The 15,367-nt window shown below is 49.4% G+C and overlaps 9 protein-coding genes across 9 annotated transcripts; 5 read left to right on the top strand and 4 right to left on the bottom strand.

Moving 5' to 3' along the window:
• Nucleotides 1-621: 621 nt before the first annotated feature.
• N7462_000766 (uncharacterized protein) lies at nucleotides 622-2,355 on the bottom strand (the record flags this gene model as incomplete). The annotated part of the gene is made up of 4 exons (XM_057072492.1): nucleotides 622-766; nucleotides 840-1,516; nucleotides 1,573-2,067; nucleotides 2,155-2,355. 4 exons carry the CDS (start codon nucleotides 2,353-2,355, stop codon nucleotides 622-624), a joined length of 1,518 nt encoding a protein of 505 aa, XP_056939022.1.
• A 1,412-nt stretch (nucleotides 2,356-3,767) lies between these two features.
• On the bottom strand, nucleotides 3,768-4,415 carry N7462_000765 (Bromodomain associated domain protein; the record flags this gene model as incomplete). The annotated part of the gene is made up of 1 exon (XM_057072491.1): nucleotides 3,768-4,415. One exon carries the CDS (start codon nucleotides 4,413-4,415, stop codon nucleotides 3,768-3,770), a length of 648 nt encoding a protein of 215 aa, XP_056939021.1.
• A 348-nt stretch (nucleotides 4,416-4,763) lies between these two features.
• Nucleotides 4,764-6,182, top strand: N7462_000764 (transcription initiation factor TFIID subunit 7 family protein; the record flags this gene model as incomplete). Its single annotated transcript, XM_057072490.1, has 1 exon — nucleotides 4,764-6,182. The coding sequence occupies one exon, from the start codon at nucleotides 4,764-4,766 to the stop codon at nucleotides 6,180-6,182; it is 1,419 nt and encodes a 472-aa protein (XP_056939020.1).
• Nucleotides 6,183-6,479: 297 nt separating this feature from the next.
• N7462_000763 (uncharacterized protein) lies at nucleotides 6,480-7,091 on the top strand (the record flags this gene model as incomplete). Its single annotated transcript, XM_057072489.1, has 1 exon — nucleotides 6,480-7,091. One exon carries the CDS (start codon nucleotides 6,480-6,482, stop codon nucleotides 7,089-7,091), a length of 612 nt encoding a protein of 203 aa, XP_056939019.1.
• A 695-nt stretch (nucleotides 7,092-7,786) lies between these two features.
• On the top strand, nucleotides 7,787-8,670 carry N7462_000762 (enoyl-CoA hydratase/isomerase family protein; the record flags this gene model as incomplete). The annotated part of the gene is made up of 2 exons (XM_057072488.1): nucleotides 7,787-8,109; nucleotides 8,169-8,670. 2 exons carry the CDS (start codon nucleotides 7,787-7,789, stop codon nucleotides 8,668-8,670), a joined length of 825 nt encoding a protein of 274 aa, XP_056939018.1.
• Nucleotides 8,671-9,215: 545 nt separating this feature from the next.
• Nucleotides 9,216-9,720, top strand: N7462_000761 (uncharacterized protein; the record flags this gene model as incomplete). Its single annotated transcript, XM_057072487.1, has 2 exons — nucleotides 9,216-9,230; nucleotides 9,535-9,720. The coding sequence occupies 2 exons, from the start codon at nucleotides 9,216-9,218 to the stop codon at nucleotides 9,718-9,720; spliced, it is 201 nt and encodes a 66-aa protein (XP_056939017.1).
• Nucleotides 9,721-11,443: 1,723 nt separating this feature from the next.
• N7462_000760 (uncharacterized protein) lies at nucleotides 11,444-11,719 on the bottom strand (the record flags this gene model as incomplete). The annotated part of the gene is made up of 1 exon (XM_057072486.1): nucleotides 11,444-11,719. One exon carries the CDS (start codon nucleotides 11,717-11,719, stop codon nucleotides 11,444-11,446), a length of 276 nt encoding a protein of 91 aa, XP_056939016.1.
• Nucleotides 11,720-11,836: 117 nt separating this feature from the next.
• On the bottom strand, nucleotides 11,837-12,622 carry N7462_000759 (uncharacterized protein; the record flags this gene model as incomplete). Its single annotated transcript, XM_057072485.1, has 1 exon — nucleotides 11,837-12,622. The coding sequence occupies one exon, from the start codon at nucleotides 12,620-12,622 to the stop codon at nucleotides 11,837-11,839; it is 786 nt and encodes a 261-aa protein (XP_056939015.1).
• Nucleotides 12,623-13,251: 629 nt separating this feature from the next.
• N7462_000758 (oxidative DNA demethylase) lies at nucleotides 13,252-15,223 on the top strand (the record flags this gene model as incomplete). The annotated part of the gene is made up of 2 exons (XM_057072484.1): nucleotides 13,252-13,415; nucleotides 13,477-15,223. 2 exons carry the CDS (start codon nucleotides 13,252-13,254, stop codon nucleotides 15,221-15,223), a joined length of 1,911 nt encoding a protein of 636 aa, XP_056939014.1.
• Nucleotides 15,224-15,367: the final 144 nt, after the last annotated feature.

Below are 15,367 nucleotides of genomic sequence, written 5' to 3'. Positions count from 1 at the left end.
TTCTAGGAAACAAACCGTGAAAATAGAGAAGCCGGCATGGTCTTATCTCTACCCTTACTTAATTCTGGCAAAATTCTTTTAATGAGTCAATTTTGCAGTGATCGCAGGATCCATGGATATAGGGCTGACAACACGGCGACATTATACTTACTAACAAGGAATATGCATGGGATGTGTGCTTACTCGGCATATGACTAGACGGATATAACATCCCCTATCTGGCCATTTACACGGGGGGGGGGGGGATTCCCACGTTCATGTACGACTAGTATTACCTCTTTCCTTCGACTAGTCGAGCAGTTTCCTGTAATATTTGACCCCCCGTCCCCTTTCTCGTTCGAATAGTGTATATTATTAAACAGATATGCGGGTCAAAATTCGTCTTCAGAATTATAGGATTTCGTGGGATGGGTGGTTTTGGAGATGGATAATATTTATGACCGTCTGAGGAACCAAGTTTGACATATTCTAGAATTAGAATCAGTTAATCAACGGCTATGCAAGTCTTTCTAATATCATAATATCTGTAGACACTGAATGTACAATCCATGGCAGCACCAGTTCACAATTAAATTTAATAGCACGTCAACTCTAGGAGATCGTTTAGAAGTAATCCATCAATCATATCTTAACAGAGTCGTCGTTATACCACCTCCGACCCTGCCACTGCAAAAAGACGGTTGGGAAGAAGCTGCAGCCCATAATCAATGCGGCAACCACACCAGAGCTATTAGCGATGCCAACGCTGTCGAACATGGACGTGAACCTAGTATGTGTGGTAAGTAACTCCGTACGCAATAGCCACACGCCAAATGGCATGAAGAAACATGAAGACTCACCAGAAGGGCCCAATAAATCCCCAAGTAGAGCGCACAAAGTTGATGAACACTCCAATGCTACCCGCATCCTGCGGATAGGTATCAACGGCATATGTGGTCATGACGGTGGTCACAACTTGATTACCAAAGGCAGCAATCCCAGTTCCAATGACAGGCTTCACGTTCCATTTCCCGACAGTCGCATGCTCAGTACACACCAAGAATACAACCATGCCGGCAATGCTGACGAGGAACCCAATATAGCTCAGCCACAATCTGTATTCTGGTGCGGGCTTGTGGCCAAGCTTCTTCGCGCGAGCATTCATCCACATATCCGACATAACTCCTCCTAGTTGTTCACCAAGAAGAGATCCAATGATTAAGCCGAGGAACTGGAGGCCTAGTTGCTGTGCATTGAGCTCAAACTTGCTCTGGAGCAGTTGAGGTACCTCGACAGAGTTTAGCACTGAGCAGAAGAGGAAAACCATCGAATAGGAGATTGCCGCAAGAAGTACAGGGACGTTCGTGAACAAGGTCAATGGGTGGTAAAACTCGGAAAATTTAAACGGGGCCGGGTCGATTCGTCGAATATAGATATACTCGCGCTTTAAGACGGAGGATTGCGACTCGATCTCGGCACCGACATAGCGAGTCTCGGGGCCAAAAAAGATATAAAGGAAGAATTGAACGGCATTGGTCTAGAGTTCCCGTCAGCAATTGTATGGTTATGTGTACGGAAGTTGAGAACACTGACAATTGCCAAGATCCAATAAATCCAGCGGTATCCAACACGCTGAGCGACAAAGCCGAAGATGAAGGGGCCAACTGGAACACCTAGGGTCACCATGACCGTCCAAATTCCCATATACCGCGCCCGTTCATGTCTAAAAAACGTCTCGGTTACAACACCGCTTCCGATTGCCATGGCAGGCGAGATGAAAAAGGCCACCAGGGCACGACAAGCAGCCATTGAGGCATAGTCCGGACTCTTAGCACAGCCAATGTTGCAAATACAGCTCAGCAGTAGCGACAGGAGGAAAATCGGCCGCCGTCCGAAGCGATGCGATAGTGGCTTCCAGAATAACGGAGCACCTCCAAGAATAGCAATCTGCAAGGAGGTGAGGTAGCTCACCCGCTGCAAAGAGACCCCGACATCGAGCGCAATATCTTCATACGCGCAGATAATTGCAGCGGCTGTGAAAGTTCCCATACAGGCATGGAACGCAACCAGACCGAGGTTGGTGGTTTTCTATCATTGGTGTCATGTCAGTCGAGGTTCACACATACTCCAGCAATTTCACTATGCGCTTTTGAAAAGGTTTTCGCTATTTCTCACCTTCCACAGGGGCCAGTTGTATGGATCTGCCGGGTCCATGCTAGGAACTGGGTCGAGATCCAGAGTGCCATGTCGCTCAATCAAATATGATTTATGCGACTCGGAAAGAAATCTGGACGGATCAGCATTGACACCGATATTCTTCTCCTCCACGTAATCGGTGTCCAATTTCGTGGTTACGTATTGGTCGTTCGATGCCATCTTCACAGCTTTCGAGGGGACTGGGGAAATCAATGATTACAATTCCACAGGGGCAAGAAGGGACAGAAATAGGAGTCGGGGGTGCCCCGGACCCCGCGTCTCCCCAGGCTCCATTCAGGACCGGTGAACTCCGGGGTTATGGGGCAGTGTGGACTCAACGGGTGGGACATGCTGGAGTTGTCATCGTGGAGATGTTGGGGGTGGACTAGATTTGGCTGTGATTACGAACTACTGGGCTCACAAGACGACAACCAGGGTGTGCAGTGGGGGTAGTTATATCTACTATGGCTTCTATAGGCCAGTAGAAGCGACGATAGGGCGTGCTTGTGTATCACGATGGGGGGTGGCGGCCTGCCGGTAATTATAGACCGGAGCTATTGCCGGCGAGTCGGTCCCATCGAGATCCGATGCCGTCTGGAGGAGACTGGAGGGACGGTAAGCCTAGCTGCTTATGCAGTTTGGTCGGCTAGTAATGTCCCGATTCACAGGGTCCAGGCCAACTACCTCGCTTCATCGTGGCGAACTGCCGAAGCGCAATCCCGGAGCTTTTGCACTGAACTCGGCCTTGGCTGCACTCTAAAACAAAGCCGAAATCGCCAGCCAAGTCGGGTGGCGCGGGCACAGCAACTGCGATTGAGTTTGATATTCGGAATGTAGACCGCGATTGCTACTGTGAGGAATGACATTCTTCGTACCTTTAAGAACTCATGAATTCATGATTACCTGTTGATTTGGTGATTTGTTGGCCTGGAGAAACCCCGGGCTGTCAACCAGCGGGGGATTACGGGGGGCCGAAACTCCACCGGGATCCGCTTGTCAGACACTTGCCGAGCCAGAACAACTAAGGATGGGGTCAGTGAGACTGTGGGTTTCAGTACACCGGACATGTGATTGAATGGAACAATCCACTATTGTATCGTATAATAGAGGCCTAGGTTTGATTCTGGTGTAATTTCTGGCATTCTGGAAGCTAATCTCTTGGGATATTCTCTTGGATATCATAATCTGGATTCAATGGCTATTTCTCAACATGCCAGTCTTCATTTGAGGGCATGAGACGTATACCTTGGCTAGGTTGTGAAGACAGCGAGAGGCGCAGCGCTGGGTAAAAAGCTGCCATACCAATGAGCAGGTTGCTCATGAGGGGAGACGAGTAGAGTAGGGTTGTTATATCCTTTGGAATCAGTCCGCTGGCTGTCTAATGCGACTAGATTCCCAGACTTTCGATAACGCTGGTGCGTGATATGCCACATCTCTGGACGGCGCGGCGGGTCACGGTCGGAGCCAAGAATTTCCGATCTGAAGAGCTGCCCATGTTTTGCAGAGGTCTTTGGTGGACTTGAAGCATGCGGTTCGAGGTGTGATTTGGGGTGGTTGGGTTTGCATAGCTCGATTGCTCGATTGAAAATGATTCACATTTCCATGGCATCTTCGTCTGACAAATGGCTTGGCGCACTGCTGACGCCGGATGTATCGCTGCCAGGGCTAGGTGGCACACGCGATCGGACTTGAGCCCCCCATTCACGGATACTGGGAGCGCCGCCCTCTAGGATAACAGGGTGTTCCTCTCCACTCTTTCCTAGCACCGTACCAGCGTATCGTGACTCTTCGCCAGTTTTGCTGTGCTTCTTCTTCAGAGCTGTCAAATAATCCTCCTTCTGGATTGCATCGGGGTCGACCATGTCGCCTTCGCTGGGAACAAATCCTGCAATGCGACGGATCTCACGGTGTGCAGGTCCGGTGATCCACCCAAGAAGCGACTCCAGGCCGCGCAGGTCTTCTTCATTGTCCCAGTCTTCTTCCCATTCTCGTAGTTGTGGTCGGAGAGCGCCAGCGTCCTGTAGTGCTTGGTAAACATCTTCAAGGACAGGCGATGGATCTTCGGGGTGCGCGTTCGCGGCGTGAGAGGCTGTGGCCGAAGCGAGAATCATCAAGTACCGTCCGGTCAGGTCTGCAAGAGATTCCAGAACAGATGGTCGCGTAGAGTGAAAGCCCTGAGCTCGTAGAATCTGGATGATGGGAGGTCGCAAAAGCGCGATGTGAAGATTGTGTCCAGACATGACGATGGGAGTGGTCGTGGACAGGGGCAAGCGGAATTGCCGGAAGAAACGAGATTGATTTCAAAAATCGTATGACAATCGAAAGTTGCGATTTATCCACGTAAGAGGAAATGTAGAGTATTGTGGTGGGCCAGGAAGGCACTGTACGTTGTCTTGGTAGGTGTTCGATTGAAGCTCTGATGAAGCCAACTTTGAAAGCGGAGAATTCAGTTCTGGCGCGTCCGCCGATCTTCCACCTCCTTCCCACCTCCGCCAGACATCAACACTTGCCTGTTTCCACACTTTCCAACCTCCGCGGCAAAAAACCATTCAGTTTGATCATCGAGATCTCCGTCAGTTGCCCGCATCATGTCTGATGCGCCGCGACCAACCCTCAAGCTCAAGCTGGGCAAGAGACCCGCAGCGCCTCCAGCTGAGCCAGCGCCAGCGCCTGCACCAACTTCAGCTGAACCTTCACAGCCAAAATTGACACTTAAACTCGCTCGCAAACCCCAAAATATAGCTGGTGAATCCTCTGAGAAACCTAAAAAGAAGAAATCGTCAAAAAAACGGCCCGCCGAACATGTTGCGCAGCCTGAACCCGTGGTCGAGCAGCAAGGCCCAAAGAGGCTCAAGCTAAACACATCCAAGAAACCTGCACTCCAGTCGATTCGCATCAAAAACAAGGGCATGGTACCCAATCGACCGGTTGGCGTCGGCTACGATTCAGAGGCATCTGATACGGAAATCGATCCATCTATCGAAGAACAGTTCATTCTACGAATGTTACCCGGCGAAGACTGCGAGTATCTGCAAAAGGCTATCAATGAACGGAGGTTCGATAAGTCGGAGTTTTCCTTCAAACCCCTGACTCGCGATGGACGACGGGCCATCTTCAAAATCCGAGATAAACAGTACGCAGCGGCCTTGGTAGATCTCCCCTGCATCATCGAAGGCATGAAGAGTTGGGACCGTCGAGGCTGGTACAAATCGGCCGACATCTGTCAAATGCTGTTGATATTAGGGCAGGTTTCCAGCGACCAGGAAGCTTTAGATTTTCCTCTTCCTCCAGACATCGAAAACCCGGATACTAAAGCACTCCACTACCCTCATGGTCTCGCGCCGCCGTTACGCTGGGTCCGCAAACGACGCTTCCGTGATCGTGTTAGCTCACGTACTATTGAACAAGTCGAGAAAGCAGTCGAAGATTTAGTTGCGCAAGACGAGACATCACTCTTTCCTCCAAGATTCGAGTTGGTAGATAGCGCCTCGCTCAACCGTGCGGAAAGATTCGAACAGGGCGGAGAATACGACGAGTACTACGATGAGGACCAAGATGCGGAAGGAGAGGCAGATGAAGACATGATGGATGACTTTGAAGACGCACTGGCCGCCGAGATGGAAGCCGCCTTGGCGGCCGGAGATGATGACGATGGGGTTCCAGCAACTCCAGCGGATCAGCCACTCACAGCGACGACTCCAGCTGCGCCAAACGAAGTTGGAGGTGATGGAGACTCGTCCGGAGATGATAGTGACATGTCTGACGAGGGCGGTGATGGCGCTGACGATGACCTTGATGATGAACAGCTCGAGCAACAACGCCAGCTGCAACAACACCGAGAAGAAGTCGCTGAGCTGGAAGCTCTTATTCGCACAGAAACTGCAACATGGGAGAAAGTCACAAATCATATTCTGCGCAGCAAAATGGGTCGGCGAATCCAGGAGCTCAAGAAAGACCTGGAACTAAAGAAGGTCTCGATTGGAATGCCGGACGACAATGACGTCTAGTCTTCCTATTCAATTTCCAGCGATCCTATGCCTCTATACAAGCATATAGTAAGGTGCCATATTCTCATACTCTGATATCTTCCAACTATTAGTGTATCTTTTGGTTATCATGGAAGAAAGCCTGTTGTAGGGCGTGACGTCATAGAGCCATCAGCTCTTTCTCGAACTAGGAGTCGTTTATGCTATATATTTCTTCGCTCTTACCTATCCGTCCTTCGCACCCGTCATATTCACGCATGCGCTCATTGCATATACGGTCTTCTAGCGATCATTTGAACCACCGAGGGCACCGTCGGCATGGAAACCCGTCATCGAGCTGCACAGCCAGAACAACCCCCCAAGCAAGCTGCATACTCTCAAGCAGCAAACCCAGTCTCCCATACTCCCCAGGAACAGCGAGAATCTGCGCCTACAGAAAGACATTATGGTGATGCACTCGGCTCTATTACTCGACGAACCGCTAATTCCCAGCCATCAAACGATGCCGCTCGCGCTCGCCTCGATGAGGAACATAAGCAGGCAAAGCGAGAAATGCAAGACTCCCCAGATGTCGATTTAGAGTACGGAGTTGAGCAACAACCCGCAGAAGGCTACATCGCGGACTCTGTCGAGCGCAAGGGAATGGGTTTGCGCCGCGCCCAAGCTGGTGCGCATGCTGGTCCCGTTGGCAGTGCTGCCGGCCCCGGACACCCTGGATTTGGAGAGCAGGAGGATCTTGCGAGGAACCTGGACCAGAAGCGGGTGGAACATGACCGCATATTGGGTGATCGGATCGGGCGCAGCCCTGCAGGGCCTGAATACGATGTTGCTGACCGGCAGGCGGTCCGCCAGCGGCATCTAGCACGAAAAAACGAGATAGATGTGGAGGAGGCAGTTAAAGATACATCAGGATCATCTGTAGCGCATTGAATTTCGACATAAAATAAGAAACTATTTCGACCAAACCTTGCTTTCTCCTTGAAATTGCATCCAACTTGGATTCAACCATCACTATTCCATTGTGCCTGTGAGATCATCGAGTCACTCATATTCCATGAAAATTGCATCGTTAAGTCTTTCTGTCCGATGCTGTTCAGCTTCAGCTAATCCACACTACGCTGCCACAACTAATAGTCCATTAACTAGCTATTGAACTAGGGCGCTCGTCTTCAAGACTGGCAGGCAGACTGGATGACAAGGATCAACGAACCAACAACCAAACCACCACACACCACGCTGGAGGACGGGCTCCCCAAAAGGAAACAGATACTATCGGAATGAAAGAGTGAGTAGAAGTTTTATTTTTCTCTATCTGAGATGTGAAGCTATATTGGTAAAGACAGTGTGGTGGGAGGATGTCATCCAATCAGAAACAACTTATCGTCCGTTAGGCCGTTTCCCCACGACACGAAGAGTTATTGACTCGGAGTGAACTCTCCAGATTATGTCATCGCGCACGGGCCATGTAACCGCTCTGGAGCATGAAGTAGCATGTGATGCCGCGGAGCTTTGATTATAATTCGAAGAACCAGTCCCGAGCTGCCCGATCCTGGTTAATCGATGGGGATTTTTTAAGACGACAGGCCTCGGACCGGTTGATCTTATAATCACCATCAAACATCATCATGACCACTCTTTTCACAGTCCCGATCACCTCGACTGGAGGCTCCATAGTGTGCACCAATCCCACCGCGAGTAAAGGCAAAGAACAGCAGAATATCTATCTTCTAACCTTCACTTCGCCAAAAGACAATCGTTTGACTCCGACTTTCATTGATGCGCTGATTTTAGCGCTAGATATCATTGAACACCGCTATCCAAAAGGTGTCGTGGTGACTACCAGCGGTATCGCCAAGTTTTACAGCAATGGATTAGACCTGGAGCTTGCAACAAGCACAGAAGGTTTCCTGGATAAATGGCTCTGGCGGTTGTTCAGGCGATTTCTGACGTATGCATTTCTTCCGGTCAATTTTCAGGAGAAATGAATGCTAAATACTTTTTATTAAGATTCCCTATGCCGACTATCTGTCTGTTGAACGGGCACGCATTCGCAGGTGGCTTTATGCTCGCCATGTATCATGACTACCGGGTGCAGAATCCAGAAAAAGGATTCTTGTGTGTCAACGAACTGGAATTCGGAGTCCCTCTACAAACACCTATGATGGCGATCTTCCGCGAAAAGCTGATCCCCACCAGCTTCCGGAATGTGGTCTTGGAAGCGCGTCGATTTGGTGGCAAGGATTCGCTACAGGCGGGTATCGTTGATGCGGTTGGCGGTCTAGAAGAAGTCATTGAGCTGATTCTTAGTCGAAAATTGCTCAACAAAGCTGAAACAGGGATTTATGGCACCATGAAGGAGGAAATGTATTCACGAGTTCTCAATGGTCTCGATGACCATGTCGGGAACCTGAGTTGGCGAGACAGGGTCGAAGACAGAAATCATACGCTACAGAAGAGAAGTTTAGAAGATGTGGAGCTGTGGGAGAAAGCTAATAAAGCAAAGCTCTGAGGGTCTTATTAATGACATGTGTATTATCCCTCTATTGGCTTGTTGTATGTCACAAGCTTTAATTAATAGACCACATGAAAGCTGCACTATGGTCTCCTGAATAATTAAAGGGTGCTTTCGGACCTACTTCTTTGGTACATAATAGCATCCAACCTCCTGTGGATATATTACTCCAGGAAGCTCAGATCTCACCAGCTTTCTTCAATCAAAATCAAAAAATTTTATATGTACCGATCTTTACAATAGTTGAAGACTTGACTATCTCTTATGACTGGCAACTTGACGTAATCGTGATCAGTATACGCTATTATGGAACCATATAGGTTGACTTTTGCCCCGTCAAATATTTATAGTAGCTGGATCTCACCTCGGAGAACTAATTTTCAACATGATCAACACCCAGCCATTAACTTAAATATTTAACAAAAAAAAAACACAGTCACAATGGTATTTTTGAGATGCCTATCTTGCCGCCAAAGTAACCTCTTCGCAGATCGTTGTCAGAGGTTCTGGAGGACATGTAAAAAACCTTTCTCATCCCTATCATGTTGTACACTAATGTGAGTTTTTCAGTATATCTCAATAACGAGATAGAAGCTTGTCTTTCAAATGTTTTTGATGTTACAGTTGATGAGACATTGCTCCCCGCAGATTGTAACCACAGGTGTCGCAGTGAAGTGATTTATTTTCACGATTGCTGCTGGCAGCTCCTAATTGAGCACTTCAACAAGGATGAGCTCGACTTGGGGAAATTTTACCAGGCTTTTGTCATAGCTCCAAAGCCATATCTTTATCATATTCTGGGTTGGTGACTTACCTTCACAATTTTCTCCTGGGTTCCATTGGAACTAATGACACCGATAGACTATGATCATTGGCAATTTCTATCCCATGGATCTTGTGACACACCTTACTTTCCAATATTTGAGAAAATGGGCCGGCGGTGTCAACCTCTGCCAGAACCAGAGCATCAAGAACGACCAGCTACAATTCGATATTCCGGTGATCCATTCGCACGTTTTCCGCAAGAAATTATGGAAGAGTTGTTGAGTTATTTAAAAACTACTGACTTTTTAAAGTTCCGCTTGGTCTCTGCTGTGGCAGCAGATTTCTTTTTCAACCAGCATTTTTGGAAGACCAGATTTGCTCTCAACCGAGAGCGTGGGTTCTTAAACTATCTGGTGAAATATCCACAGGACCTTATTAAGAAGAGGCCATTACACCTGGACTGGCGTTGGCTCTACTTCAAAACAAAAAAGGTTCAAAACAATGAGCAGCTAATCAAAATGAAAGAATATTGGGAATGGAATATATGGTTGAAAGAGCGGTCTACTATGATTCCGAACCCTTGCAGTATTCCAGTTAGGAAAGTTCAGCGCAAAGCCAAGGGCCTACGTTGGAAGTACTTTCCTAGAGAACGAAGTGGTTATTTATCCTATAGGATACCTAAGTTTCCTAAATCTTGGGTTCAAGCATTTCACCAAACTATATTCTTGGATAGACCCATCTTCAAGATTGGAATTTCAATTCTCGATGAAGCCCAGAAAACATGGGTCACAGGAATCCAATTCTTATTTGGGGACAGTCACCCAAACGAGATTTTGGGGTTTCGAATACCCACAAAGGAAACATTCATAGACATCCCACCAGATCAACACCTGCGAGGATTCAAGCTTTCGTATTCTAGAAGGTTCAGTGGTGAATGCCAATACATCGTGGCAATTCAAATATGTACCGCGTCTCCCTCTGGCAACTCAAGCTTCCGGTCTTTGTGGGTGGGAGTTCCATCGCTAAATCTTGAGCATCGGATTACTCTATTCACAGATGCAAATATAGCTGCTATATGCGGAAGATTTGATGTGAGTTCACTCGGTCATTCATCAACTTGATGGTACTAACGATAACATCCGTACCTGTAGGACTGCAAGATGGTTAGAATGAAAATTGGGTTTTGATTGGGAGCAAAAGGAACATATTCCTGATATCAACTTCCCTGTCCCATTTTTGGATGTGTCTTTTTTGCTTTGATAGCTATCCTATGACGGGAGTTTCACTCTTAAAATTGGTTTATACACTTATTTAGTTGTTAAATTACGGGGGCCGGGTAAAAGTCGCATATATGGAGGTAACTTGACAGTCTTCCCAAAATCTGACAGCCGCAGGCCTTGGATTATGCGCATTTGTCACTCCACGCCATGCACCACACGGTCGTGTAGCCTTTCATCATGCTGACAGCTGTTTTTGTGACCTGCATCCTTGTCTCGACTGGCCCAGAATAGCAAAAAAAAGCAATATATGGATCTAGACGAGATAGACCCCTTCGCAAAATTGAAATCTAAGCTCACGGAGGCCCGATGTGACTAGTTTGTAATTCAATCACCTCCGAATTATAAAACACATTCGCCGAGTTTCCAAGGTAAAGCGAGGGAGGCCCTTCACTTGTGAAGGTTGAATAAATAGGCCAGGATATAAAACAGTCTCGTGCCCCCAAGTTCTGGACTATTACTTTGCTATACACAATCCAATTCTCATTAATCTATCTACTCAAAAGTATCAGGTAATAAATATTGAGAACCCCAGTTTCTCCATTTTCGATTTTCTTCCGATTGTCTAAGAGATTGGTATTGACTATTTGACTATCAGAGGAACGAAAGTCCAGGATGCGGCTCCAGTTTCTTCTCGCCCTCTTAAGCTTGGGAGGTGCCACCATTGCTGCCCCAGTGGCCAAAGAGGCCGGTTTGTCATGTCCTTTGGTGAGATATCTAGAGAAATGTCAAGCTAATCGAATATGGCAGGGGTAGGAAGCTCTGACGGAGGAGTTGGCGGCGGCGGCGGTGGAGGAGGTGGTGGTGGCGGTGGGGGAATTGGGGGAGGGTGGGGTGCTGGCATCGGCGCTGGTGCTGGTGGAGGTTTCGGGGCTGGTGGAGGTGCCGGTGGAGGTACTGGAGGCGGTGCAGGCGGTGGTTTTGGAGGAGGTGGAGGTGACAGCGGTTGGCGCAAGTAGAAGGAGTAGGTCTAATGATCTGAAACGCCAGATCGGCCGACGCATCCTCGTGAAATGATCATGCTCTTGTTCTTTCAAGATATCTCTAGTAGGTGTATTCGTGTAGTAAAGTACATCAAGTCGTAAGGTATGAAGTCATAAATCAAAAGCGCTGGTCCAAAATCATGGCTTCTTAGCCTTGGATGGCCGGGCAAGCCGGGCAGGTGTCCCTAAGTGATCAACCAGGGGCCGATATGGCGACGCCAACACATGCTCGGCGGCTGGCTCTCGTCGAGGCTCGCCTGAACTCGGTCGTCGCAGTTGCTCTTCATGCATACGGTCCAACGAATCGCCCATCACCTTATATTTGGCCCAATTGATTGGGGGCATTCGGACCACATTCTGTGGCGACGGTATGGAACCGAACTTTGATGCAGAGGGCTGGTTGCCTTCAGCATGTTTCTGGTCTTCTTGTGCATTCTCTTCTGTCTCCATGGCATCGTTGTCGGAGAACTGAATGATTGCCCCGCGGTCCTCCGTGCGCAAACGGCCCGCTGCCAACTCGCGCGCGAAGCCCTCTGGATCCGCGGCAGCAGCTTCTTTCAAACGATCCAGCGTTTGTATATCGCGCAAGCTTTGCTGCTTCTGTAGTTGCAGTATAGAGATCGCAGAGCGCAGAGCGATCGCATCTGGGTTCTCGCTCTCGGAGATCGGAACTGGGGGCGGCTCCGGTTTGAAAACGGGCGGAGCTGCTGGGGGAGGTGGTGCGCGGTATGAAGTCGTCGATTCTGGTACAACCTTGGATGTTGGTGAGGGCAAAAGAGGAGGTGGTATGATCGTGGCGTCGTTGGATGCAACTGGGTCGAGATGTGCGAACACCGGGGTCACCGGGGAATAGGGCGGGCGGGGTGGGGTGCCAGGTCGATCCTCTTGAAATGAAGTCGCAGTGCTGTCTTGCGCAGACTGCATGGTGATATAGAGGGGGAAAGTGCGTCAAGGCACCGTCAGGAGGGTATATCCTTCGTCTCTGTGAGAATGCCAGGCACGCTGTCTAAAGCGAAGTGCGGAATGAAGATTCGAAGGCTGGCGCGTTCCAGTGGTTCTGGGCCCGCGGCAAGTGACGACACCGACTTAAGCCTCAATGGACCCAAACCCCAACAGCGCTTCGACAACGCCGTGCAAAACAGGGAATGGTTTGATCTTTGAGAAATTAAGAAAATTCAATCTATGTGGATTTCTCTTTAAAAAAAACCCCCCACCCCCGCAACATGTCAGTCTGATAGGCAAGATATTATAGAGCTTCGCAGTTGCGGTAGGTTGAGGCTCTTAGCGCCCGGTACTTGGTCAGGGCACTAGGTGCGAATCACAGATGGAGCATCTGTTTCACTTTCACTTGGTTTCCCATGGCCAGAGAATGAAAGAAAATTATCAAACGAACCTTGAAAGCCTGAAGAGGAATGAACGCTGTCGTTGATAGTTGAGGAAGCATAACAGGAACCAACACCAGTTGACCGCCCAGTTGACGTCTCACCGCCCCAGAAAATTTCACGATCAGCCCACCGGCAACTATACCTTCCTCCGCCCTGACTACACACAAAATGAAGCGCAAGACTGTGGAAAGAGGCTCTCTTGATGGCAATGGCCTGCCGGAATCCAAGAAGCGTGCCCTCTCTAGCGAAGAGGCCGGTGCCCGCTTTCGTGATGGTCTGTTTGATGCCGCGGAACAAAAGAAGTATACCGATGCATACACCAAGTCTTCCCCGTATGTCTAGCACTAAATCCTGATTCCAATGGTCTCAGAGCTAATATGTTTGGGGGTCTAGGTATCTCCACGGTGTCATCTGTCCCTTAATCGAACCCTCCCTGCTACGGTCCGTCCGCGATGAGATTCAAGAGCACCTGTCTTTCACCGAGAAGGAGACCGACATCTACAAGATCTTCCAATCGGGCGATCTGGCAAATCTGGATGGTCTGGATGATTCTTCTCTTTCCAAGCTCCCGTCCCTTCTGAAGCTTCGTGATGCTATGTACTCTGCGCGCTTTCGCGAGTACCTGTCTTCCGTCACTGGCTCGGGCAAGCTGAGTGGGCAGAAGACGGACATGGCAATCAATGTTTATACCGAGGGATGCCATCTTTTGTGCCATGATGATGTTATTGGCAGTCGCCGCGTCAGCTATATTCTCTATCTTACCGATCCCGATACCCCGTGGCAGGCAGAATGGGGCGGTGCGCTGCGCCTATATCCGACCACAACCAAGAAGGATGCTAAGGGTGAGGATGTCAAGATTCCCAGCCCGGATTACAGCCTCTCTATTCCCCCTGCCTTCAACCAGTTGAGCTTCTTCACTGTCCAACCTGGCGAGAGTTTCCACGATGTCGAGGAGGTATATCACCACCGCGAGGGCGAGGATAAGTCCAAGAAGCGAGTGCGCATGGCTATTAGTGGATGGTTCCACATCCCACAAGAGGGCGAAGATGGATACGAGGAGGGATTGGAGGAGAAACTTGCTGAACGTAGCAGCCTTGCCCAGCTCCAGGGCCGCGGCGACTTGTACGACCTACCTCAGCCGAAGCCAGTCTCTTGGGAGGAGCCAGAGGTAACTGGCAAGGGCAAGAGTAAGGTAGAGGAACAGACAGAAGGCAACGAATTCAGCGAGTCTGACTTGGAGTTCCTTGTCCAATACATTGCCCCGTCATACCTGACTCCCGACATCGCAGATGAGATGTCCGAATCATTCTCGAACGAGTGCTCTCTCAGCCTCGAGCAGTTTCTGAATGAGAAGTTCGCCTCTCGTGTCAGCGCATATATTGAAGAGCAAGAACGGGAGACTCTGCCCACCTCTTCCGATGAGATTCAGGCTAAGACTGGGTGGACTGTGGCCCGGCCGCCGCACAAGCACCGGTATCTGTACCAACAATCCGCGGAGGGCCGCGCCGAGAACCCAATCACGGAACTCTTGAACATCCTCTTCCCCTCGCAGCCGTTCCGAAAGTGGCTCGCTCTTATTACCGGTGTTGACCATCTGAAGAGCCACAATCTGCTTGCGCGGCGCTTCCGTCGTGGTGCAGACTATACTCTAGCCAGCGAGTACGATGGCGAAGAGCCGCGCCTCGAGTTTACGCTTTGTCTCACTCCAACTATTGGCTGGGAGAAGCAAGAAGACGGCGAAGAGGACACAGAGGATCAAGACGGCGAGGATGTGCCGTCCAAGCCCTCGGCCAAGGATGAGTCCTCCGAGCATCCTTCCGTGGGTGGCTATGAGATCTATATGGCCGGGGATGAAGATGAAGAAGAGGACGAAGAAGACAATGAGAACGCAGACGGAGTGCCTCAACCGAAGAAGGCAAAGGCTGACCCCGCTATCTACCGTTCTGCCGGTGCTGACGAGGATGACGGTATCCTCTTCAGTACACAGGCCGGCTGGAACCGCCTTAGCATTGTCCTGCGAGATATCAACACGTTGAAGTTCGTCAAGTACGTCAGTGCTGAGGCCAAGGGTGACCGGTGGGATATCACTGGCGACATTGACGTGGAGTTTGATGACGATGAGGACGAGGACGACAAATAAGATGGTTTTCTGGTGACATGGATGATAGGGAACAAGTAGATTGTTGGTTAAATTTCCTTTGACCATAATGCACAAAAGTCTAGGGCTTTGTAGATATAGTATTTAAAAATATGCAAAGATTGTTCTCGTCTTTTTCATTAAAGA

This window comes from Penicillium macrosclerotiorum (genome assembly GCF_028827735.1).
Source record: "Penicillium macrosclerotiorum strain IBT 26536 chromosome Unknown utg000001l_segment0_segment0, whole genome shotgun sequence".
Classification (NCBI taxonomy): domain Eukaryota; kingdom Fungi; phylum Ascomycota; class Eurotiomycetes; order Eurotiales; family Aspergillaceae; genus Penicillium; species Penicillium macrosclerotiorum.
The sequence above is the reverse complement of the archived record's forward strand: the minus strand, read 5'-3'. Positions and strand labels throughout refer to the sequence as shown.